Raw genomic sequence first — 26805 nt, 5'->3', positions numbered from 1 at the left:
AATTTAATTTCAACACAAAAATTGGTAAGACCTACAAGACCTATAAAGGTTTGACTTTAACGCCACATTGTAAAATTATAATATCTTGAATAAAGGTAAGCAAAATATTCTTGTGAGAGCTCCTGTACATTGATTCCATGCTGGCCCATGTAGTTCACACTAACTGGGACTTGACTGCCTGAGATCAATGACAGACTGCTGTGAGAGACAGGGTGGCAACCTTCAGAGTGATATTACTGCAACAGACACATTGTTTTCTTTCTTTGCATGCCTGCTCAAAATGTCACCTTTCAGGGAAAATTTAATTACTTTAATAAATCTATGTACAGACCTCATGTGGCTAAACTATACATTCACACTCATAAAACAAAGTGAGTGGGCCCTAACCAAGGTCTATTGGACACTAGCTTTAGTGGACTAAACTCTGCTAGCTTCACCTACGCAGGCTACAAAACTATCACATAAAATAAATCATTCTGGGCAATCATAATTGCACAATGAACACACTTACTGTAGGCCAACTTTGGTAATGAGATTAGACTAACATTGTCTCAGGGAGACCTTTGTCAATATTCCTGAAGGACTGATACTGTAGGCCTATGTGAAATATCAACCATATGGAACTATGTCTGTAAAGTTTAGAGTAGGGTCATTATTTTGTTCGGTGACTCGTCATAAATATTTACAATCTACTGCTCTGAATTCAAAATATAATAGGCCGCTCGACCATCCTCCCTGTATCGCCAAGCCTATGCCATGGTAAATGGAATTTACAGAACATAAACCGCCATCGTTGTACTCATGGTAACTGACCTCGCCCTTGATTACAGTTGCCAATAGCTGAGACGGTCAGTGCTATCTGGGATCCGTGTGACGTCCCTACCCTAAACCCGGCAGGCCTGGGTAATTCCAGTCCTCGGGGGCCTGATAGGTGTTACACTTAACTGCAAAAGTTTCGACCTACAGGTTGTTTTATCATACTGAAGTGATTCAAAAATATTACACTAAAAAACAGGGGAATAAAATTGCGTTGCCTGATTGAGTCTAAAAACAGCCATTATAATGAGCCTGCCCTCCTATAGCTCCTCCCACATTGACTCGGAAAATGAAGGATGTTTTTATACACTTCAATGGCCTCCTATGGGTTCATAGACCAATCACGATGCGAATACAAATCAAAACATAGATGTGATTGGTAAATGAGTTGCAGAAATCTGACCAATTGTGTTTGCTCCTCAATTCATGACGCACCTTGGTTGGAGAGCGAGGTAGTGGCAGCGTTCCTTTCCAGTAGCTAAAGCTGCATTGCCATCTGATGGATATCTTCAGAATTACACGGTAGGGCCTACTTTGTTGGACCGCGGATGACGCCTCACATGGATGAGACTGCAAGCAGGCCTTGCTATATATAATCCAGTATTTGTCAAATTAACGTCAAAAGTATATATTATTAACATTTTTGCTAACCCTTACCATGTTCCTAATCTTAACCTAATTATCATAACCTGCTACGAAAAGTAAAATCTGACGTTAATTTGATAAAAGCTTGGATGCCTTCCAGCCATGACTACTGCAAACTGCATGAAAATACACCAATCACAAAGCCAAAACAAAACGGGTCACTTCCGTTGAGCTGTAAAATCAGGAAGGATACTGGAGGGTTGGGTTTCCACTAGTTACCACAGCCACAGAGTCGAAATGGACTATATCGTAAAAAAAAAACGTTTTTTGGGGGCTAAATTTAAGGTGAGGCATAAAGTTAGCAGTGTGGTTAGGGTTAGGTTTAAAATCAGATTGTACGAATAACAATGGTAGAAATGGGCGGGGTGTAGCTATAATTAAGACTTTGTGGTTGTGGTAACTAGTGACGACCAGAGGTTTAATGTACATTCAAATATACTCCATTCTCTACTATCTCTGGTACAGTTTATCTGTAACAAAATGTCGATGACAACTATGTAGAAGGTTACTCTGATTTTCTGCTCTGTCCTCTGTGTTTCGTTTTTCCTTCCCTAAATAATTTTCCCGAGAGGGAAGAATAATGTAGGGCAGCCCGAGGGTAAGGCAGCTTAACACTGATCCGTTCTGATGTTGATGTGCAGTTCGGCTTTGATGCTTGGAAGATAATTCCATATTTTGCGTATCGTTCTAGCCATCTACAAACCTGCCAGCAAAGCTAAATAATGTATTATACGTACAGTAACAGCATGTAACTATTGAATACAGCATTTCATATAAGTCTATGCATTTTGCCAATAGCCTAGAACTGTAAGTTATTATAGCCTACACTTTTGTCATCATCATCAGGTTGTATGCATCTATTTAGTCTAGGAGGTTATCCTCTGTGCTGTGTTCTGCTCCTCGTCGCCCTTGCCAGTTTTATGAACTCCCACACCATTCAAGTAAAGTAATTGTAATTTGTCTTGTTTTTCCTGTTCTTCATTGTGACCATCTCTCTCCATAATATATTATACTTCAGTAAACTGTACATTGATTAATCATTGAACACTGCAGGCTTCTTCCTAGTGTGTTGATCAGTGCTCTCTGCTCTCATTCCTAGTTGGTCCTGGGTATTATCCTCCCATGATGCATCGCCTACAGATGCCAGAGGAGGGCCTCGGACAGTGGATGGAGGGGACTCATGACGCTGGGCCCCACAGCCCTGAGGTCCTGGCTAAAGTCAAAGGCATGGGCACACTTCAGATCCGAGGAGCCACTAAATCCAATCGGATCAGCCAGGCCATTCCCATCTACGGATTTGGAATCCTACTCTGCATCCTCTTCATCATATTCTAGATAAGCTGCACAATGTCCACCCTAGACTGGCTCAGTCAAATGGATAGACAAACTATTTAGAGGCAGGAATGTAGAAGATGTAGACTATTACAGTTTTTAACAGCATCCATGTAATACCTATACTGGCTAGGAGTCCAGTGCATCCAGTACATTACAAGGTGTGCATACCATAAATGCATTGTTGTATTCACAGATGACAACTAGGCCTAAAGGAAAAAGTACTAAACTGGTATGCTGATTTCCTACAATGACATTTGAAGCTTGGCAGAAGAGGAGGATTAAGTAGACAGCATCACATCATTAATAGCTAGGCCATTGTGAATGACACAATGATGTATATGATGTGCCTTTTATCTCATAGCGCAGTTGATAAGAGTCCCATACACCTGACCTCCCTAACACACACCATTTAGGTCCTACATTCCGTGATGATTCACCCTGATGAAAGACTAATGCAGGATATAGCACACCCTGCGAGGAGAAATATCATCTGGCAAATAAGCTCCTCTCTAACAGTCACCTCTTTCATGACTTTGAGGGCTTATTTTCAATCAACTTCCTCATTGTTTTGATCGTTCCATTTGTCAGGGCCCCTGCAGAATGTATCAGTAGCTCCAATTTAAGCAACTCCATGATAAGGTAGATTAGGATCCTGTCCAACTCGCAGGGAGCTTTGTTCCCTGCCTTTGTTAGACCTGGATTAGCAATCAGAAGTAATGTTGTTTCAGCCCAGCAGTGTCTAATACCAATTACTGCATGTATTTTGGATCAGCACTAAGAGGTTTAGCTCCATTCATCAAATGAATGCTAAGGGGTAGGGGTGGGGGACAATGTGACAAGGGACAAGCATATAAATCTATTCATGTCCTATGTATCAATGCCACTCTCACCTTCCGTAATTAAGAAAAATTGAGTCACAATTTACATTTAAGTCATTTAGCAGACGCTCTTATCCAGAGCGACTTGCAAATTGGTGCGTTCACCTTAAGACATCCAGTGGAACAGCCACTTTACAATAGTGCATCTAAATCTTTCAAGGGAGGGGGGGGGTGAGAAGGATTACTTTATCCTATCCTAGGTATTCCTGAAAGAGGTGGGGTTTCAGGTGTCTCCGGAAGGTGGTGATTGACTCCGCTGTCCTGGCGTCGTGAGGGAGTTTGTTCCACCATTGGGGGGCCAGAGCAGCGAACAGTTTTGACTGGGCTGCGCGGGAACTGTACTTCCTCAGTGGTAGGGAGGCGAGCAGGCCAGAGGTGGATGAACGCAGTGCCCTTGTTTGGGTGTAGGGCCTGATCAGAGCCTGGAGGTACTGAGGTGCCGTTCCCCTCACAGCTCCGTAGGCAAGCACCATGGTCTTGTAGCGGATGCGAGCTTCAACTGGAAGCCAGTGGAGAGAGCGGAGGAGCGGGGTGACGTGAGAGAACTTGGGAAGGTTGAACACCAGACGGGCTGCGGCGTTCTGGATGAGTTGTAGGGGTTTAATGGCACAGGCAGGAGCCCAGCCAACAGCGAGTTGCAGTAATCCAGACGGGAGATGACAAGTGCCTGGATTAGGACCTGCGCTGCTTCCTGTGTGAGGCAGGGTCGTACTCTGCGGATGTTGTAGAGCATGAACCTACAAGAACGGGCCACCGCCTTGATGTTAGTTGAGAACGACAGGGTGTTGTCCAGGATCACGCCAAGGTTCTTAGCGCTCTGGGAGGAGGACACAATGGAGTTGTCAACCGTGATGGCGAGATCATGGAACGGGCAGTCCTTCCCCGGGAGGAAGAGCAGCTCCGTCTTGCCGAGGTTCAGCTTGAGGTGGTGATCCGTCATCCACACTGATATGTCTGCCAGACATGCAGAGATGCGATTCGCCACCTGGTCATCAGAAGGGGGAAAGGAGAAGATTAATTGTGTGTCGTCTGCATAGCAATGATAGGAGAGACCATGTGAGGTTATGACAGAGCCAAGTGACTTGGTGTATAGCGATGGTTGAATCAATGGTTGAATACAATGGTTGAATCGTTTCCATTCCTGAGTATTGAACGTGTAGTTCTGAACGTGCAGAGTGAATGTTGAATCTCAAGGCTTTCTGCAACATTGGAAAGCAACTCTAGATACGGTGTGTGTTCGTCCATGCATGAGTTTGCTCTTTACATCCCTGACTGCCATGTTTCCCTCCCAGCAGATGATGAGCTGGCCCAGCTTCAGGAGAAGCTGCTAGAGACAGAGAGAGTGATGGAGAGAATCGTCTTCAGAAGGAGCAGCACTCCTAACAGGTAAATGGCCCATATTTCCATTTACACACCACTTCTCCCAGCCCAGATCTAAGAAGAGCCAAATAAATGACTCCATTGCAGGGATAAATCAGGGTGGACGCCACATAAAAATGAAAGGGCAAATTCTTTGATTAACTCTCCCATATTCAGGCATTCCTTTGCTCGTGTGCCATTTGTTTTTTTGTCTGGATCCAACTGTTAAAATATGACATGACAATCTTTATAGGTTCGCACTCTTACCCACCATGCAAGTGTATATTTTGTGCTTCATGAAGATTGTACTTCATTGTAGATTTGATGCAACTTGAAGGAAAGCATGTACATTTAAAAGCCTCCTGTTTTACACAGAGATCGGGGCCACCATCCATGGACGGTGAATATTCGATCTCCAATAACAGATAACGATATTCACTCTGATCTTTCTTAATAAGGTGTACATTAGATCAATAACATGCAATTAGTGGCTCTCTTCATTTTCACTCCATACTGGAGTAGATTTCCAATCCTTTTCAGAGACAAATATCTCCTTTCAGGACAAATCTCAGCTATTAACTTCTCTCTTTACTAATTTCTGCATGCCATTTTTCACCTCTTCACAATAACTTCTTAATATTGCTCATCCTAGAGGCAGTGTTTAGCCATTTCATTAAAATGTGTTTGACTTAACATTTGTAATCTGTGAAAGTGTTGCAGGAAGGCATAAAAGGTTATCATGAGCATGAATAATCTCCAGGCTATAGATAAAGATTGATCAGAATGAAAGCACTGTGGTAGGAATGGGAGAAGGACCGCATTGGTATTGAGGCCCACTTTTCCCCCCTCTCTGCTGCTCTCTGGTGGCATGCAGCACGACTAGCAGCAAGGTTAGAAGAGCATCTAAGCAGGAGAAGTTACTGCGGAAGCTGAGTAAGATCAGCCGGGTGATGCAGGAGGTACGACTGATGGAGGAGGCCACACCTGAGATGGTGCCCTACGCTGCTGACTGAGAAGGTAGGTTAACACAACACTATTGTAAAGTGGCTGTTCCACTGGATGTCATAAGGTGAAAGCACCAATTTGTAAGTCGCTCTGGATAAGAGCGTCTGCTAAATGACTTAAATGTAAATGTAAGTAGGCTCCTCTGTCACTCACCACACATAAAATAATATTCACATGAGGCTTTGAGTATTACTTACTGTACTTCTATAGAATTATGAGAGGTGAAGTGGAAAAAAGTTAGCAAAACGTTGGACTATGAGACAGTTGATATTCTGATTGTCCCCTCTGGTAGTGTGTCCCTGTCATTCCATGTCTTTCTCTCTCTCTCTCTACCATGAGGAGACCTACCCCCAGTATAAGGAGCCCGGTGGCAGACGCAGTGGCAGTTATGACCCCATCACCATCCTGGAGGAGCCTGCTGCTGACTCAGATACCCACTGCCGAGGCACTGGCTGAGGAGGTGGTGGATGAGGAGGTAGAAGAGGACGCAGGGGAGGAGGAGGAGCAGTAGCTCTGCCCGCCCCCACCTCCTGAAGGAGGAATGGAAGAAACGGGTAGTAGTCCCCCCAGAGTAAAAAAGCTAATCAGATTCAGCGACCACAAAGATGTGTTTCACCACCCTAAGCAGGATACAGTCTATGAATATAGGTATGAAGAGGAGAAGGAATAGAGTAGGAGGAAGAGGAGCAAGTGGATGAGACAGAGGAAGAGGAGGAAGTGGATGAGACAGAGGAAGAGGAGGAAGTGGATGAGACAGAGGAAGAGGGAGTAGTAGTAGGTGATGAAGACCCACTGATTGAGGCCGGGGCTCTCAGTTTTAGTTGTGATGTCTGTAGTAATCCAGAAGCAGAAGAAGAGATGGAAGAAGAGTACATTCTACTGTCTCAGTCTGAAGAGACAGACAGCTTCACCCCACCAGATAGGTCTGGGGAGCTGGGGATTGGGAGTTCTCTCAGGTTGAGGAACAGGAGAGAGACATAGGGCAGAGTCAATGAGGAAACTAGCTCATCCTAAACTTGCCTCTCTAGCCCTTTGACCTTACTGAATGTTCTGAATATTCCCAAGAATGTACCTCTCCTTATTCAAATCCCCATTTTCTATCCTGTCTCCTTGCGTCCCAAGACAGAATATGCTGTTCAGTGGGTGAATTTTGTGATCCTAACTAGACTACCTAATACCCTAATATTCATGCTGCTTTAAAGAAAAACATTTACCCACAATTCATCATGTCCTTTGATGGTAGACATCAAACTATCTGACTAACTTTATTCCAATATGGCAGTCAAGCATTGTAGAGACCCTGGTGTCCTCTGGGATAGATTGTAAACAGAGAGAGAGCAGGGACCCACATAAATGAGTAAACAGAGGTAGATCGTTCAAGTCCAACTTTTGTATCTCAAGACTATTAAAGTGGACACATTCTATTAAAAGGTCATAAAGGTCATATCCTAGTGTAACAGTTTTGCTTCCGTCCCTCTCCTCGCCCCTACCTGGGCTCGAACCAGGGACCCTCTGCACACATCAACAACAGTCAACCATGAACCATCGCTCCACAAAAGCCGCGGCCCTTGCAGAGCAATGGGAACAACTACTTCAGGTCTCAGAGTGAGTGACCGATTGAAATGCTATTAGCGCGCACCACCACTAACTAGCTAGCCATTTCACATCGGTTACACTAGCTGCCTATTGTCGTTTACGACCATATCATCACTTCACAGACATCTCAGGGGTTCAGTCAGAGAGTATACATAGTGTTGTGGGTGCATGTGACTGTTGTTTGACTCATTGGAGTTTTATTTTTTTCATAATCAGAGAACTGTGTGTTTACAAACACTGTATATTGAACAATGTACACATTTTACATTACAGTGAAACAGTACTAAACACACTCATAGAATGAAAGGGCCTTGTTTCTTGGACACAAAGAAACTTGTTATGAAAAGCACAGTATTTTTTTCTGCAAGGATCTCAACAGTTTGCCTAAAAATTCAGAAGAGTTGGAACACATTACTAAGAAACAGGAATATCATGGTTGATTAAAGTAGACCCTTTTTCATAACTTACAATAGCAGTGAGCTGCCTCGTCAGAGATTGTTCTTTGCTGTCTGCTTTCATTTGGTCTTCATTTTCCACTTAATATCCATAAAATATAAAATAGTTTCATATATTTTCAACAAGTGTGGAGAGTGAACAGGTGGTCTAATGGTAATGTCGCAGGCTCTAGCACATTTCTACATTATCAGCATAGGTTTGAATCCAGTCTACTGCCCTTTGACACAACCTCTCTATCTTTCCCCACTGTCATCCTCTCTTTCTATCTGTTCAATAAAGTCAGAAAAAAATATATATATTTAAAAGTAGGGTAAAGATATTTATTGACTCACTAAAATATAGAGAATAAAATCCTCTGGTATGCCAGATTCATAGAGAATGATATCAATATAGGATAACATGACATATTAGTACGTGTGTTAATACACACAGGCCTGCTACTATCCTTGCCATATCTGAGTGGTTTGGTCTCTGATAACGTGTGAAATGATTCACATTATCAGATGGATGTTATCAGTTCATCTGATAATGTCAGATGAAGATATGAGTGCATCTGCAAACCACAATGCCCATGGTCTTGTGCCTGGTGCCAATAACCGATTCTGTACGTTATATTTACTGAATCTAATTTGTTAAGATTCCTGGGGACAAATTAGTAAATCATATTTTATTCAGGGAGTTGAGAATTTACAGTAGGGGCATATAAAAACACCTGACTTTAGTGACTTCATCATCTGAAAATAATATAACCAAACAGAAAAGGGAACAAATCCCGTCACCTCAATAAGTGTGTTTCTAGTAGAGGGTGGAGAGGGAGCAGGCAGAACAAAGAAACCCAGGCTCAGACAGGTGCATTACAAAGTCCCGTCTCAGAGAGAGAACATCTGATCAAGTTAAAGCATAAAATTGGATTTTGTCTCCAAAGGCACAATATGTACAGCTATTTCACATACACTGTAAACGGCGTTAAAGTGCACCATCCTATACATTCTCATACTTGATAGTGTGATATGATGTTTTACAAGATGCACGGACTGTGTGTCATGCCCTTCGCTGACCTGGTCTGTTCATGTCCAATTGACTAACTATGACAGATATTCCCTTCAATCATGTATGCTTCAGGCTCAAAAACAAAGATTCAATGAGTGTAAACTAAGGATATGGACACACTTAAGAACAAGATACAGGTAACTGCCAGAATAAAAGAAACCACTTGAGTAAATTAGGGATACAAAGTATTATGAAAGCAGGTGCTTCCACACAGGTGTGGTTCCTCAGTTATTTAATCCCATCATCCGGTCATGTATAAAAATGCCCAGTTACCTATTATTTTGGCTACCATGGCTAGAAGAATAGAACTCAGAGGGGTCTCAAAGAAGTATAGGGGGTTTAAAGGGGTGTGTGTCTCAGTCACCAGATCTTAATCAAATTGTAAACTTATAGGAGATTCTGGAGCGGCACCTGAGACAGCGTTTTCCACCACCATCAACAAAACACCCAATGATGGAATTTATTGTGGAAGAATGGTATCGCATCCCTCCAATAGAGTTCCAGACAGGAATCTATACCAATGTGATTTGAAGCTGTTCTGGCTCGTGGTGACCCAACCCTTTATTAAGCCACTTTCTGTTGGTGTTTCCTTTATTTTGGCAGTTACCTGTGTCATGATATGTATAAATACATAAATAACAATATAAACACATACATGGATGTGAATGTTATGTGATGTTCAAATGAGTCATATTAGTGACAGTTATGAGGTTAAAGTGTTATTTGTTAGGAGCTTTATCTTGAATTATGTTTTCAATCTTGAATCGGTCCTAATTTGTAACCTAATGGTTTCCAGTCCAATATTGAATAAGTTAAAGGTGGCATGTGGGGGTTAATTACTATGATGAAACTCCTTCAACCAATTCAACATGAAGATGAACAGTTGTTCGTTTTTTTGTTGTTGCAATAAATGTTAAATTCATTGAAAAGTCATTAATGGTTAAAGAAATGTTAGAATTCCACAACGGCTACATAAAGTAACAGAATTCATTGTTACATATTTAATTTAAAACATGATCTATTAAAATCAAGAGTTGATTAGTCTTTGTGCTTGTCCTGTTCACTGATTGGCATATCCTTATCCTGAATAGAGAGTGGAAGGGTTCCTAAGGAGCACCAGAACACATACACACACTCACAGACACTCTTGCAGACAGTTTGTGCCTCCACACCATCCTCGGCTTAAGCAAATTCCAGGGGGGATTCTTGGACAGTGTTTGGCCCCAATGGTGACCCGGGATTAACTGCAGCCCTTGGTGAGGGGACTGATGTACTAATGGAGGCCCATGAGTAGGCCTTCAGTTTGGAGCAGGTAGCTTCTCAGGAGGGAAAGGACTGAGGGTGGCTGCTACTCACAGGCCAGCTTGCTGTCAAAGCTGGAGAGAGCAATGGCGAAGGCTTGGAGGGCACACATAGGGTAGTTATAGTCCATGGTGAATACATCCTCCGCAACCCGCCCAAACTGCATCACAATGTAGTCCGCTAAAGGAGGAAGAAACAGAAAACAAAGAAGTGATAACTTGAGAAATGTAGGGTTTTAGTTACAAAAAACAATATAAACTATCATTACTCAAATAAAAGTTTATTTCATTTATTTGACGTACTCAGACCTTAAAAATTTCACTTTAAAAAAAGTGAGTGAAAATATATTTCTTGAATAAGTAAAAATATGGAGAATAAAACCCCTCCGCTGTGCCAGATTCAGAGAATGACATAAATATAGGATAACATGAGAGATTAGTATGTGTGTTAATACACACAGGCCTGCTGTTATCCTTGCACTGTGCTCTGTATCCTTGCACTGTGCTCTGTACTTTGTCTGCATATCAAATGGCACCCTATTCCCTATATCATCACTCAGGGCCTGGGCTTACCTCCACTGTACCCACACCCCACCATACCCCTGTCTGCACATTATGCCCTGAATCTATTCTACCACGCCCAGAAATCTGCTCCTTTTATTCTCTGTCCCAAACGCACCAGACGACCAGTTTTGCTAGCCTTTAGCCGTACCCTCATCCTACTCCTCCTCTGTTCCTCGGGTGATGTAGGGGTTAACCCAGCCTGTGCGTGTCCCCAGGCACTCTCATTTGTTGACTTCTGTAATCGAAAAAGCCTTGGTTTCATGCATGTTAACATCAGAAGCCTCCTCCCTAAGTTTGTTTTACTCACTGCTTTAGCACACTCCGCCAACCCCGATGTCCTTGCCATGTCTGAATCCTGGCTTAGGAAGGCCACCAAAAATGTTGAGATTTCCATACCCAACTACAACATTTTCCGTCAAGATAGAACTGCCAAAGGGGGAGGAGTTGCAATCTACTGCAGAGATAGCTTGCAAAGTTCTGTCATACTTTCCAGGTCTATGCCCAAACAGTTCGAGCTTCTAATTTAAAAAATTAATCTCTCCAGAAATAAGTCTCACTGTTGCCGCCTGTTATAGACCCCCTCAGCTCCCAGCTGTGCCCTGGACACCATATGTGAATTGATTGCCCCCCATCTATCTTCAGAGTTTGTTCTGTTAGGTGACCTAAACTGGAATATGCTTAACACCCCCAGCAGTCCTACAATCTAAGCTAGATGCCCTCAATCTCACACAAATTATCAAGGAAACCACCAGGTACAACCCTAAATCAGTAAACATGGGCAACCTCAGATATTATCCTGACTAACTTCCCCTCCAAATACACCTCTGCTGTTTTCAATCAGGATCACAGCGATCACTGCCTCATTGCCTGCATTCGCTATGGGTCCGCGGTTAAACGACCACCTCTCATCACTGTCAAACGCTCCCTAAAACACTTCTGCGAGAAGGCCTTTCTAATCGACCTGGCCCAGGTTTCCTGGAAGGATATTGACCTCATCCCGTCAGTCGAGGATGCCTGGTCGATCTTTAAAAGTAATTTCCTCACCATTTTCAATAAGCATGCCCCTTTCAAAAAAGGTAGAACTAATAACCTATATAGCCCTTGGTTCACTCCAGACTTGACTGCCCTTGGCCAGCACAAAAACATCCTGTGGCGGACTGCAATAGCATCGAATAGTCCCCGTGATATGCAACTGTTCAGGGAAGTGGTAACCACTACACACAGTCAGTCAGGAAAGCAAAGGCTAGCTTTTTCAAACAGAAATTTGCATCCTGTATCTCCAACTCCAAAATGTTTTGGGACACTAAAGTCCATGGAGAACAAGATCACCTCCTCCCAGCTGCCCACTGCACTGAGTCTAGGCGACACGGTCACCACCGATAAATCCAAGATAATCGGACATTTCAAAAAGCATTTCTCTACGGCTGGCCATGCTTTCCTCCTGGCTACCCCAACCCCGGCCTACAGCTCGCAGCTACATGCCCGAGCCTCCCCAGCTTCTCCTTCACCCAAATCCAGATCGCAGATGTTCTGAAAGAGCTGAAAAACCTGGACCCGTACAAATCAGCTGGGCTAGACAATCTGGACCCTCTCTTTCTAAAAATGTTCCGCCGCCATTGTTGCAACCCTTATTACCAGTCTGTTCAACCTCTCATTTCGTCTGAGATTCCTAAAGATTGGAAAGCTGCCGCGGTTATCCCCCTCTTCAAAGGGGGTGACACTCTAGACCCAAACTGTTACAGACCTATATCCATCCTGCCCATCCTTTCTAAAGTCTTTGAAAGCCAAGTTAATAAACAGATCACTGACCATATCGAATCTAACCGTACCTTCTCCGCTGTTCAATCCGGTTTCCAAACTGGTCACGGGTGCACCTCAGCCACGCTCAAGGTACGAAACAATATTATAACCGCCATCGATAAAAGACAGTACTGTGCAGCCGTCTACATCGACCTGGCCAAGGCTTTCAACTCTTTCAATCACTGTATTCTTATTGGCAGACTCAATAGCCCTGGTTTCTCAAATGACTGCCTCGCCTGGTTCACCAACTACTTCGCAGATAGAGATCAGTGTGTTAAATCGGAGGGCCTGTTGTCCGGACCTCTGGCAGTCTCTATGGCTGGTACCACAGGGTTCAATTCTCGGGCCAACTCTTTTCTCTGTATATATCAACGATGTCGCTCTTGCTGCGGGTGATTCCCTGATCCACCTCTACGCAGACGACACCATTCTGTATACATCTGGCCCTTCTTTGGACACTGTGTTAACTAACCTCCAAACGAGCTTCAATGCCATACAACACTCCTTCTGTGGCCTCCAACTAACTAACTATAAACATCAGCTATCTGAGCAGCTAACCGATCGCTGCAGCTGTACATAGTCCATCTGTAAATAGCCCACCCAATTTTACCTACCTCATCCCCATATTGTTTTTATTTACTTTGCTGCTCTTTTGCACACCAGTATCACTATTTACACACCATCATCTGCTCATCTATCACTCCAGTGTCAATCTGCTAAATTGTAACTAATTTGCTACTATGGCCTTACATTTTATAGTTCATTTCATGCAATTCTACACGTTGCCATTGGCTATAGAGAAAGTGTTGCAGTGTTAAAGCAAGTTTGCTGCAATTCTACATATTTTGCCATGGGGTAGAGAGGAAAATGAGCTTTTTTTACAGCTAATTTCCTACAATTCTACACAGTTTGCCATAGGGTGGAGAGAAATGTTTACAGTTTTTAATATGATATCTGACTGACTAACAAAATCAATGGGGGCCCTATAGCTGGTAATTCAATAGCTCGCCGCAAAACTAATTTAGCAATCCCCCCAAAAATGTTGATATGGGCTAATTGACTGACTATCAGTGACTGACATAAAAAGAGAAAAACTGCTGATGCACAACCACATTTCAAAATGACACCTTGTGTATTCTACTATTCTAACTCGCAACAGTAGGTTGAGACCCCGACTGATCAGAGGTCCTTCAAAAGGGGGGCCGGCGCAGCTGATTGCCCATCCTTGCCCTATATAGTGCACCAATTTTTCATCAGATTAGGGAATAGGATGCACAAAGTATTTGACATGCAGGCAGTAAGAATCTGGAGAGCTCACGGTCATTGTCGTGGATGATCTGGAAATTCTTGACTGAGGCCTGAGTGACTCTGCCGTGGAAGTTGAGAACGTAGGACTGAGTGTCGTCGTTCCACACGGGGGTCTTGTTGTGAAGCTCGATCACGCTCTCTGTGCTCTTGTTCTGCCACCGCGCCAGTAAAGACTCATGGTCCTGAGTGCCGAGAATAAGTCACAGACAGGTAAACCATTACTCAAGGCAACCAACTGAAACCACACCACTAGTCCCTAACATACTCTACCTACATTGAGGAATATTTTTTTTTGACTTACATTCCGTGGGCAGATGGCGACTCTCACATGGTCCATGTTCATTCCAGGAATGATGACACTCATTTTACGAGGTCCTTTGAACCCTAAAACATTGGTTTCCTGAAAAAGAAGTACAGTGGGGACTTATATTATGGTCCAGTCTCTGTCACCCACAGAGTCCTCGTTGATAAAGTATCAGGTCAAAACCATTGCCATTTAAATGTGAGCACTAGGTGTCCCCATGTTCCAACACCAATGCTCTGTGGCTTTGCCTGCTAACCCCATGACATTGTATGGATTCATCCAGGTTTGCCTCTTTTATTTTATTTGCTATTATGTGTCTGACACACCGATGTCTCCCCAGATGAAGGCACTGTTATTAAGGGGCTACGGGGGCTGGTCCTAATGCCTGAGAGTAGTGCTCTGTGTGCGGTCTCTGGATTCAGTGTATGTATTTGACCTTGCTTGCCTCTCCTCTCTTATTTGTGTCTGACACGTCCATGTCTCCCCCAGACTAAGGCAACGCTAATTAGCTATGGGCCTGAGAGTAGCTCAATGTTTGGACTCACATAGCAGACAGCTGCCAGCTCCTGCCGCAGGTTAGTAGCCTCTAGGCTGGAGGTTGTCTTCCCAGGGTTCTGTCCACTGTCATACACTGTAAACTTGGTTCCCATGAGGTTGGACCTGTAGAGAAGAGAAAACACACTGAGGATACAGAGGGACTGGGAGAGTATGCCATGCCATACTAAAGGGACAAGGAGCCATTGAGACAGATGAAGGCAGTGGCCATTATCCCTAATCAGCCACCTCCTGGAGCCCATCCTTCAATCAGACTCAATGAGCAGGAAAAAGGCTCTGCTAATCAACCTTAAGAAAACAATACATTTGTATCCAGCCCATGATGCGCAATCAATGTAAATGGTTTACATCATCATCATCATCAACAACATCATTGTTTTTGGTAAACGGTTGAGTCATTAGTCGTTCTAAAGTCACCATCACATTATTTCAAATTACAATTAGTGTTTATCATATCTTACAGTACATGCAATCATGGTGTTTATACTATTGCCATAGTAAATTGAATTTATGAATTAAAACGGCATTATTTCGTTATTAGCTGTCAAAATAAATAATTGTATGGCTATAAACAGTTGGAGAGGGTCAGATGAGATGTCTGCACAGCTAGGTTGAATAATGGCTCATATCTCTGTTAATCCCTTTACCTCAATCACAACTGGAGCCCCTAATGGCGGATTGGACGTCTCTTAAAGGTCAATTGAAAAGTCAGGAGCTCATTTATGCGGCCTGTCCATGACTCTCACAAGTGGCAGGTGAAAGGTCAGCTGCTCTTCTCAATCCAGCTCTCCATCAGTCAAGTGTTACTGTGATGATAGAGGCGTGAGGAGCGAGAGGCGCGGAGGGGAGGGGAGCGTAGCCTATCGACCAGCAGAAGCAGCCAGTACACCAGATTAATGAAGAGTGTGGCCAGAGCTAATCCTATCTCTAAGGAGCCCTGATGTCACTGCCTTCCTGGAAATCAAAGCCTGGAGCCCCGGCACTATTCTATACTAACGCAGACAGTGAGCAGGCCCAGACAATATGTGACTGGTTACAGGATCGGTGGCGTTTGAGGCTAGTTTCTACTTCACATCAGGGACGTTTTAATATATTTGTAGATTGTTTTGCACAAATGCCTTCTTGAACATGTGAACTTTCATGTGCCTTAATCACAAACTTGTACGGGATCTGTAAATATGAATAAAAATGTTTAACTATGAGCCTAGTTTAGCCAAGGAGAAAGCCCTGAGCTATATAGGGAGAAAGACAGGATCCTTCCTTGCTAGCCACGATTGGTTGAGATAATGGAGGGTCGCCCATTCTGACGGTTGCTGGCCATGCGTTTACATGTGAATTCTTAAAGAGATGGGTGGGGCTAAGGCTTAATAAGAGAGTGTCAACAGGCGTAAACAAAAAAGAGCTCTTTAGAAGAAAAGAAATCTGTTAAATTTGACATAAACCCCCACAGTGAAATCTGGTCACAGAAAGTATTCAGAAAGTATTCATACCCCTTTACTTATTCCATATTTAGTTGTATTTTCTTCTTTCTCACCCATCTGTCTCACCCACAATACCCCATAATGACAAAGTAAAAAAGTTTAGATTTTTTTGAAAATGAAATACAGAAATATCTAATTTACGTAAGTATTCACACCCGAGTTTTTATTTTTTTATTTTTTTATTTTACCTTTATTTAACTAGGCAAGTCAGTTAAGAACAAATTCTTATTTTCAATGACTGCCTAGGAACAGTGGGTTAACTGCCTGTTCAGGGGCAGAACGACAGATTTGTACCTTGTCAGCTCGGGGGTTTGAACTTGCAACCTTCCCAGTTACTAGTCCAACGCTCTAACCACTAGGCTACCCTGCCGTCAATACATGTTAGAATCACCTTTGGCGGTGATTACAGCTGCGAGTCTTTCTGGGTAAGTCTCGAAGAGCTTTGCACACCTGGATTGTATGATATTTGCACATGAAAAAAAATATTCAAGCTAAAGTTGGTTGTTGATCATTGCTGGACAGCCATTTTCAAGTCTTACCATAGATTTTCAACCCGATTTAAGTCAAAACTGCAACTACGCCTTGTGTTTTAGGTTATTGTCCTGCTGAAAGGTGAATTTGTCTCCCAGTGTCTGTTGGAAAGCAGAGTGAAAGGATTTTGCCTGAGCTTAGCTCTATTCAGCTTCTTTTTATCCCCAAAAACACCCTAGTCCTTGCCGATGACAAGCATACCCAATACATGACTCAGCCACCACCATGCTTGAAAACATGTGTTAGTATTGTCGAGTAACTACAATGTTGTTGATCCATCTTCAGTTTTCGCCTATCACAGCCACTACCTAGTTAAATAAAGGTTAAATACAAATAAAATAAAAACATCATTCCACTGGGTATTGTGTGTAAGTTATGGGTTATTATGTGTAAGTTATGGGTTATTATGTGTAGGCCAGTGACACAAAATCTCAATTTCATCCATTTTAACACAACAAAATATTGAAATACTTTGTGAATACTTTCTGAAGGCACTGTATGTATGCGCACACACACACACAGACACAAAGCTGATGAATCAAAACAATGTAGACATACTGTCGTCAGTGCAGACCCACCCACACGTCCTTATAGGAAGCGTCTGCCAGGGTGTGTAGGCTGCAGCAGTGCCCCTCTTCAGTGTGCCCACAGGGTCTCTCTGTCCTTGTTTTAATCAACCCTGGCCCCCTGGCTGCCAACACACAGGTGTTGCTTCCTCATCCCAACAATGAGCGCTCAAACGGAAGTAATGAATCCAATTACTTTGTCTTCTCCAAGAGAGCAGCCAGGTGTGGGCCTGCATAGCCCCCAATTCATTACAGCATATATCAAACAGAACATTCATTCAGCTACTCCAGCACTCAGTAGCCTGCTCTACTCTACATTGTTGTAATACCTCTGCCCATTGGCCTACAGTCGGAAAGAGAAACAACCATCTTCCACAGTTTCTTGGAAGGTAACCTGGATTTCCCATAATGATGAGCTCATTATTGTGAAAATTGCAGCTGCAGCCCCGTGCTCAAAAGAAACAGCAGCAGACTCACTCACCGCAGCTTCCCGATGAAACTCTCCCCCCCTCGAGACAGATCAGTGGGATCGATGGAGATGAGGTAATTAGATGTTTTGCTCTTCTTTCTCTTCCTTCCAGCTAACAGGAACACCTATGGCAAGAACAAATCCAATTAGCAAAGCAACTTCATCAGAAACAACACCATCATCAATAAGCCATGGGACTTGAGGCTGCAACATCTAAATTAGCCTCATCTAACCAGCTCCACTAAACAATCAAAGCATGGACTCCTTTCACAGCCTTTCACGGTTGATTGGTCATGCTAATTCATAGTGTCATGATGGTATTTGACACCAGTTTTTGTTCATAGGCAGAGGGTCAAGTGGTGTCAGGATGGATGGTGGCCCTAAAGCAGTGCTGTTCAATTCTGGTCCTGGAGGGCAGAAACACTTCTGATTTTTGTTTCAACCTGGTAGTTAATTGCACTAACCTGGTGTCCTAGGTCTAAATCAGTCCCTTATTAGAAGGAGAGGATGAAAAGCAGTCGTTTTTTGGCCATCCAGGACCGACATTGAACAGCCCTGCCCTAAAGCGTTCTGTCAGTGTGGTAAGTATTTATCCTTCTGCTCCACACTCACCTTCTTCCCATCCTCCCTCTCCAGGTGGAGGTAGTAGGTAGGGTACATGCCTCGGTCCATGCCCTTCTTGTCTCTGGTGATCCTGCACTTCACCGTGATCCCCTGAGGCGCTGGTCTCAGGGTGAACTCTTCCAGGTCGTCCACGTCGATGGCCGGCTCACTGACGGGAGGGGTGGACGCTGAGGCTGCCTCCTGAGGGACAGAGACACATCAGTCCATGTCACATTCAAAACATCAGATTACCGGACCTTCGGCTGTTCTGCATCCCTTCCATTATAAAATGAGAATGGTTATTATAAAACATCCATTGGGGACTGAAACTACATTAGCACGTTGGGTTTAAAACCATGAGGCTGTGTAGACGCCATCTGGGTTTCAACAGGGGGTTAGATCCACATGGAAGGACCAGGCAGCGAGGAGACATGATTAACAACCAAACTTATAGTAAGAGACCGCCTGTCTCAGCAGGTAGGTGACATGGTCAGGTGCTCAGGGTAGCTTCTAATGTCACTCCTGATGTCAGGTGCCTCTCTAAAGCCCACAGTACACTAAAGAGTCACTTCCCCTCAACCTCCTCGAACCACAGGAGACTACACAGCCCACCGCCTCCTCTGACTAGCTCTACCTCTGAGTCAGACGGCAGGAGAGGAAACAGCAGAGAAAAACAACCTGTTCTCACACCACATTTCCTGCAGGTTTAAAATATTCACACAAATAATAATCAGCAGTTATTTCAGCATATGACAGATGACAAGTCAGAAATACCAGAGCTAACCTAAGACTTAGTAGCCTGCCATTTTGTGGACTGTCCTTTGTCTTTTCAGGGGGGTATTTTAAATAGCATTTCAAAACTGCCAGGGGGACAAAGGGCCAGGGTATGTCAACTGCATGATAGAAAGCCATGCCAACCGGAATATTATCTTCAGCTACCAAAGAGTTCAGCAAGGACATGATTTAGAGAGGCAGTTTGATATACAAAAATTCCCCTTTCCCCTCTCAGATGGATTCATGAGACTGCTTAGGTTCTGAGATCAGGGGAAAAAACTCATATTTCCATTAGGTAAAACCATTCACATCAGAAGATGTCTGGGCTACTTCCATGCATCAACAAACTACAGTTCAAATGACAATAATAAAGATACAAAAGAGGAATAGGTTGAGCATAATGTAGCCCAAAACACAAAACTGCTCCGTCGTCATTCCCCAAATGGACTAATGGCTGAGCCCCGCTGAGCATAGGAACAAAGCAAATAGAGGGTGCATTAGTGCACACTGTGTGTAAAGTAAAAGCCCCATCCAAGAGTCAGGAATCAATAGATGACCACAGAGCATCAGATGGTGTACCTTGCAGGACTTCTTGCTGGTGGCAGAGCCTGGCCGTGTGTTAGTGTTGAGCTGAGAGGAACTGGAACTGACTTCATCCTCGTCATCCTCCTCTTCGTCAAAGTTCATACTACTAGAAATACCTTCAAACAGAAAATACATAATGTAATGGCATTGTCGTGCTCCTAGTAATTCTGTTTGAATAACAACAGAACTGTAAATGCATGCTGCACCATACACCAAGCACTGTACACAAAGATACAGGAACATAGACACATAAGCCTGTTCTGAAACATCAGTTCATGGAGAGGTTTGGATACACTGCTGTCTAAAGGTAGTGTTCTGGGTAGAGTCGGAACTGTATGAGGTTCTCTCTCCAACAGGGAAAGAACCATGAAAAGCTGCCAATAGACACCTGTAGCGTGCTCACTAAAAGCATCATAACAGGTCATAGCATACCTGCTGCTTCGTGAATTGGTTGGTTGCCCATGAGAATTTTTAAGATAAATGTATCTAACTGTCACTGTGTACAGTATGTTTTCAGCTATCAAAAGGTGGTGGAAACTGGAAACCTATTTACCATGAGGAACAAAACAAGTGGAGTACTGTTGATGTTTTTAGTAAGGTGTTATTCATGGTGTAATAAGCATGATGTTACTGTTTAGTTGACTTAGATGTTATTGTTCAGTTGGCAAAGATCTCAGGGGAAAGGAGAGCTGTATTTGACAGGTCTTACTGTATAAAGGTCCTCACAATCTCATAATCTCAGACCAATCACTGCATGATTGGAGAGGACAGGTGCCAATCACTCTCTGACCTGTGTTTCAGACCAATCGAAGCCACAGAGGGACTGTACATGTACACAGATCAGGCTGGAGGCCAGTGATAGGCCTATATGTATTGATACCTTTCTTAAGCATGGTGACCCTCAGGTCCTGCTTGCCCTGTGGCTGAGCACTGATCACAGCATCTCCCTCACTCCCCTCCTCCACGGCCCAGTGACCCACCGTCATGATCTGGATCTGGCCCTCTTCCTGGAAGGACGCCGGCCCATCGAGTCCTGCCACACCACCACACCCAACCAGCCCCATCAGGGTCAGACCTCCATAGTCGTACAGTAACAGTAGTAACACACATGCATTAGATCATGCAAAACATACTGTTATGTGTCAACACTCACACATAACATGCCTACATGCACGCAAACATGACATGGAGAATGAATGGAAATCGGTTGGAAAAGAACTCATACAGTATGAGACCATACAAACGCTCCACACCGCGTGGCCGCGGCCACCCTAATCTGGTGGTCCCAGCGCTCACGACCCACGTGGAGTTCCAGGTCTCCGGTAGCCTCTGGAACTGCCGATCTGCGGCCAACAAGGCAGAGTTCATCTCAGCCTATGCCTCCCTCCAGTCCCTCGACTTCTTGGCACTGACGGAAACATGGATCACCACAGACAACACTGCTACTCCTACTGCTCTCTCTTCGTCTGCCCACGTGTTCTCGCACACCCCGAGAGCTTCTGGTCAGCGGGGTGGTGGCACCGGGATCCTCATCTCTCCCAAGTGGTCATTCTCTCTTTCTCCCCTTACCCATCTGTCTATCGCCTCCTTTGAATTCCATGCTGTCACAGTTACCAGCCCTTTCAAGCTTAACATCCTTATCATTTATCGCCCTCCAGGTTCCCTCGGAGAGTTCATCAATTAGCTTGATGCCTTGATAAGCTCCTTTCCTGAGGACGGCTCACCTCTCACAGTTCTGGGCGACTTTAACCTCCCCACGTCTACCTTTGACTCATTCCTCTCTGCCTCCTTTCTTTCCACTCCTCTCCTCTTTTGACCTCACCCTCTCACCTTCCCCCCCTACTCACAAGGCAGGCAATACGCTCGACCTCATCTTTACTAGATGCTGTTCTTCCACTAACCTCATTGCAACTCCTCCAAGTCTCCGACCACTACCTTGTATCCTTTTCCCTCTCGCTCTCATCCAACACTTCCCACACTGCCCCTACTCGGATGGTATCGCGCCGTCCCAACCTTCGCTCTCTCTCCCCGCTACTCTCTCCTCTTCCATCCTATCATCTCTTCCCTCTGCTCAAACCTTCTCCAACCTATCTCCTGATTCTGCCTCCTCAACCCTCCTCTCCTCCCTTTCTGCATCCTTTGACTCTCTATGTCCCCTATCCTCCAGGCCGGCTCGGTCCTCCCTCCCGCTCCGTGGCTCGACGACTCATTGCGAGCTCACAGAACAGGCTCCGGGCAGCCGAGCGGAAATGGAGGAAAACTCGCCTCCCTGCGGACCTGACATCCTTTCACTCCCTCCTCTCTACATTTTCCTCTTCTCTCTCTGCTGCTAAAGCCACTTTCTACCACTCTAAATTCCAAGCATCTGCCTCTAACCCTAGGAAGCTCTTTGCAACCTTCTCCTCCCTCCTGAATCCTCCTCCCCCTCCTCCCTCTCTGCAGATGACTTCGGCAACCATTTTGAAAAGAAGGTCGAAGACATCCGATCCTCGTTTGCTAAGTCAAACGACACCGCTGGTTCTGCTCACACTGCCCTACCCTGTGCTCTGACCTCTTTCTCCCCTCTCTCTCCAGATGAAATCTCGCGTTTTGTGACGGCCGGCCGCCCAACAACCTGCCCGCTTGACCCTATCCCTCCTCTCTTCTCCAGACCATTTCCGGAGACCTTCTCCCTTACCTCACCTCGCTCATCAACTCATCCCTGACCGCTGGCTACGTCCCTTCCGTCTTCAAGAGAGCGAGAGTTGCACCCCTTCTGAAAAAACCTACACTCGATCCCTCCGATGTCAACAACTACAGACCAGTATCCCTTCTTTCTTTTCTCTCCAAAACTCTTGAACGTGCCGTCCTTGGCCAGCTCTCCCGCTATCTCTCTCAGAATGACCTTCTTGATCCAAATCAGTCAGGTTTCAAGACTAGTCATTCAACTGAGACTGCTCTTCTCTGTATCACGGAGGCGCTCCGCACTGCTAAAGCTAACTCTCTCTCCTCTGCTCTCATCCTTCTAGACCTATCGGCTGCCTTCGATACTGTGAACCATCAGATCCTCCTCTCCACCCTCTCCGAGTTGGGCATCTCCGGCGCGGCCCACGCTTGATTGCGTCCTACCTGACAGGTCGCTCCTACCAGGTGGCGTGGCGAGAATCCGTCTCCACACCACGTGCTCTCACCACTGGTGTCCCCCAGGGCTCTGTTCTAGGCCCTCTCCTATTCTCGCTATACACCAAGTCACTTGGCTCTGTCATAACCTCACATGGTCTCTCCTATCATTGCTATGCAGACGACACACAATTAATCTTCTCCTTTCCCCCTTCTGATGACCAGGTGGCGAATCGCATCTCTGCATGTCTGGCAGACATATCAGTGTGGATGACGGATCACCACCTCAAGCTGAACCTCGGCAAGACGAAGCTGCTCTTCCTCCCGGGAAGGACTGCCCGTTCCATGATCTCGCCATCACGGTTGACAACTCCATTGTGTCCTCCTCCCAGAGCGCTAAGAACCTTGGCGTGATCCTGGACAACACCCTGTCGTTCTCAACTAACATCAAGGCGGTGGCCCATTCCTGTAGGTTCATGCTCTACAACATCCGCAGAGTACGACCCTGCCTCACACAGGAAGCGGCGCAGGTCCTAATCCAGGCACTTGTCATCTCCCGTCTGGATTACTGCAACTCGCTGTTGGCTGGGCTCCCTGCCTGTGCCATTAAACCCTACAACTCATCCAGAACGCCGCAGCCCGTCTGGTGTTCAACCTTCCCAAGTTCTCTCACGTCACCCCGCTCCTCCGCTCTCTCCACTGGCTTACAGTTGAAGCTCGCATCCGCTACAAGACCATGGTGCTTGCCTACGGAGCTGTGAGGGGAACGGCACCTCAGTACCTCCAGGCTCTGATCAGGCCCTACACCCAAACAAGGGCACTGCGTTCATCCACCTCTGGCCTGCTCGCCTCCCTACCACTGAGGAAGTACAGTTCCCGCTCAGCCCAGTCAAAACTGTTCGCTGCTCTGGCCCCCCAATGGTGGAACAAACTCCCTCACGACGCCAGGACAGCGGAGTCAATCACCACCTTCCGGAGACACCTGAAACCCCACCTCTTTAAAGAATACCTAGGATAGGATAAAGTAATCCCTCTCACCCCCCCCCCCCCCCTTAAAAGACTTAGATGCACTACTGTTCCACTGGATGTCATAAGGTGAATGCACCAATTTGTAAGTCGCTCTGGATAAGAGCGTCTGCTAAATGACTTAAATGTAAATGTAAATGTAGTATAAGTAAATGGAGTCTAGTAGATGACATTTGCCTGGGTAATAAGAGTCATGCAGTGAAATTCAGATTTGAAAGCCTTTGTGGGTTGATGTGGTATATTTTCGGCATGACTCTTAAGACTTCCACTGCTTCTTTGCCATTCAATTAGCCTGCGTAACAGGGTAGAACATGATGTCCCTGCTGCTAGTCAGCTACTGATTCAGCCAATCACGCACCAGATTACTAGTCCCTTTCACACGAATGGAGTGGTGGGGGCCTCATTTATAAACCTGTACAAAATATACCCCAAAACATGCGTGTGCCAGTATTCATGCAAAAGTGAACTTGACATGAGAATGTGGTCTCCTTCCTGCAAACTTTAGACCATGTGTACACACAGTTTCCAGTGGTTTAAGTATTGCTATTGCAAACAGGCAAGTGGCCTAGTATTTTGTGCAACTGTGGATTTTTAAATTTATTTTATTTCACTAGGCAAATCATTTAAGAACAAATTCTTATTTTCAATGACGGTCTAGGAACAGTGGGTTAACTGCTTGTTCAGGGGCAGAACGGCATATTTTGACCATGTCAGGTCAGGGATTCAATCTTGCAACCTTCCGGTTACTAGTCCAACGCTCTAACCACTAGGCTATCTGCCGCCCCAGATGGACATGTTTGTCATATTTCTTCTATTCCTTTTAACGAGCACCTTATGAACTGCATATGCACCAAAAAGCCTGTTGTTTTGACAAGTGACAAATAATCATTCATATTGATTAGGGGAGAAATCAGGTTTGTGTGCACTGTTGAAACTAACACAACTCAAAAACCACATGGAAACTGGAAATCATTTTTACGTCAACCTGCTGATGACAACCAGCTACATTTTGTAGTGATACATTTTGCTTTGGGGGTGTGGCCAAAATGGAAAGAGAAACGCAACACTTATTTGTCAATCCCTCATATTGATATCACGTTGAAATCAGTAGAATGAGAGGGGGGAGTCGGGTTACACGTCCTGTTCAAACTAACCTTACTAAAAACAAACACATGGAATCTGGGAATAATATGTATATCACTGGTTAGAGGACAACTTGTAGAAGACAGCCAGCTACATTTACGATTGTTGCAAGTGGGTCGCCACTGAGGAAAGAAACAACACTATTTTGTTCATCAGTCATATCGATATGAATTTGAAATCAATAGAGCAGGGGCAAACGTTTGGAGTGTATGCACAGTTTAAACTGACACTATTCAAAGGCCACACTGAATCTGAGAATCCTTTGTATATCACTGGTTAGAAGAGAATTTGCTGTAGACAGTCATCTAAATTCTAGAATGTCAGATGGAAGTTGTGAGGATGCCGAAACGGGGAAGGAAATAAATCAGTTGCTTTGTTATTAACTTCAACAAATCGCCATAGGATATCAACAGCTTTTAATTTTTTAAACATTTTTTCTTTAACCTTTATTTAACTGGGCAAGAACAAATTCTTATTTTCAATGATGGCCTAGGGCAGAACGACAGATTTCTCACCTTGTCAGCTCGGGGATATGAACTTGCAAACTTTCGGTTACTAGTCCAACGCTCTAACCACGAGGCTACCCTGCCGCCCCGGTGACAAGGGTTAGCTCTTATTTGAGTGATGAATCCATGTATTGGTGTGAGGCCAGTGACTTTTATACAGAGCATTTCAAATGTTGCCTGCCATTCGCGTTTTCAAAACGATAGTAGATTTTGAAGTCCCAAAACCCCCGGTCTAATCAGAGGTAAAAAGGATGTGTAATGACCCTAAATTCAATGTAGTTGAAATGTGAGGTTGTGTAATGTAGTAACACATAAGGTCTTAGTTCCAGAAATTAGCGCAAATCATCTCAAATCTAATATGGCACAGAAACCTGAATATTTATGTTAAACTGCAATCAATATTAAAGACTGAGGAACAAGTAAAGTAAACTGAGGAACATTCTCTCCCATGTCTCTCCGGAGCACAATGTCCATCTCTTTGCCTACCCACACCAGTGATAATTCCCTGAGGTTCTCAACCTCTTAAACACACCACCACAATAAGGGAGTGGTTAAATCCTATCAGATTTTGGAACCATTCCTATTGGACTCCTATGGGATTCTATCCTATAGGTTTTTATCTTATACAGGATTCAAATTCAAGAATCTCCCCAATAAACGATCATATTTTAGAACCAGTCCTATCGGATAAAATCCTCTACGATAGGACCGACAGGACGAAATCCTATAGGGTAGGTTCCAAAATGATTTTCTATTGGATTCTAATAGTTTGTATTGGATTTGGGGGATTTTTTTTTGACTAGGGTAGCCTTTTCAGAAATGATGCACAGATATTTAGTGTCAAATTTACACAACGGTTATAAATGAGGCCTCCTGGTCATTACTGCTTCAAAGCCACTGGCATACTGTTTTTCCTCGTCCTCTTCTGTCTCATCACCATAGCAGTGCAACAAGCGATTAAATGAGATGAGCCAGATGAAATCACGGCCGGTAAAACGCACATTCTGAAAGAGTGTTTTATTGCTCCCAACTGAATTAGTGTCTGTCTTT

At 44.4% G+C, this 26805-nt stretch overlaps 1 protein-coding gene and 1 pseudogene across 1 annotated transcript in view; one reads left to right on the top strand and one right to left on the bottom strand.

Moving 5' to 3' along the window:
- Positions 1-6347: 6347 nt before the first annotated feature.
- Positions 6348-10186, top strand: LOC135565521 (histone acetyltransferase KAT6B-like; annotated as a pseudogene).
- The window catches only part of LOC115112447 (tubby protein homolog), a 107506-nt gene continuing 88552 nt past the window's right edge, over positions 7852-26805 (bottom strand). The window contains exons 5-12 of the mRNA XM_065012575.1: positions 20862-21014; positions 19976-20097; positions 18632-18823; positions 18032-18144; positions 14963-15077; positions 14415-14513; positions 14124-14295; positions 7852-10622 (exon numbers count right to left, since the gene is read on the bottom strand). Coding sequence (XP_064868647.1) covers positions 10489-10622; positions 14124-14295; positions 14415-14513; positions 14963-15077; positions 18032-18144; positions 18632-18823; positions 19976-20097; positions 20862-21014 — 1100 coding nt within the window. The 3' untranslated portion in view covers positions 7852-10488. The remainder of the gene's footprint in view (positions 10623-14123; positions 14296-14414; positions 14514-14962; positions 15078-18031; positions 18145-18631; positions 18824-19975; positions 20098-20861; positions 21015-26805) is intronic.

This window comes from Oncorhynchus nerka, linkage group LG28 (genome assembly GCF_034236695.1).
Source record: "Oncorhynchus nerka isolate Pitt River linkage group LG28, Oner_Uvic_2.0, whole genome shotgun sequence".
In the NCBI taxonomy this organism is placed as follows: domain Eukaryota; kingdom Metazoa; phylum Chordata; class Actinopteri; order Salmoniformes; family Salmonidae; genus Oncorhynchus; species Oncorhynchus nerka.
The sequence above is the reverse complement of the archived record's forward strand: the minus strand, read 5'-3'. Positions and strand labels throughout refer to the sequence as shown.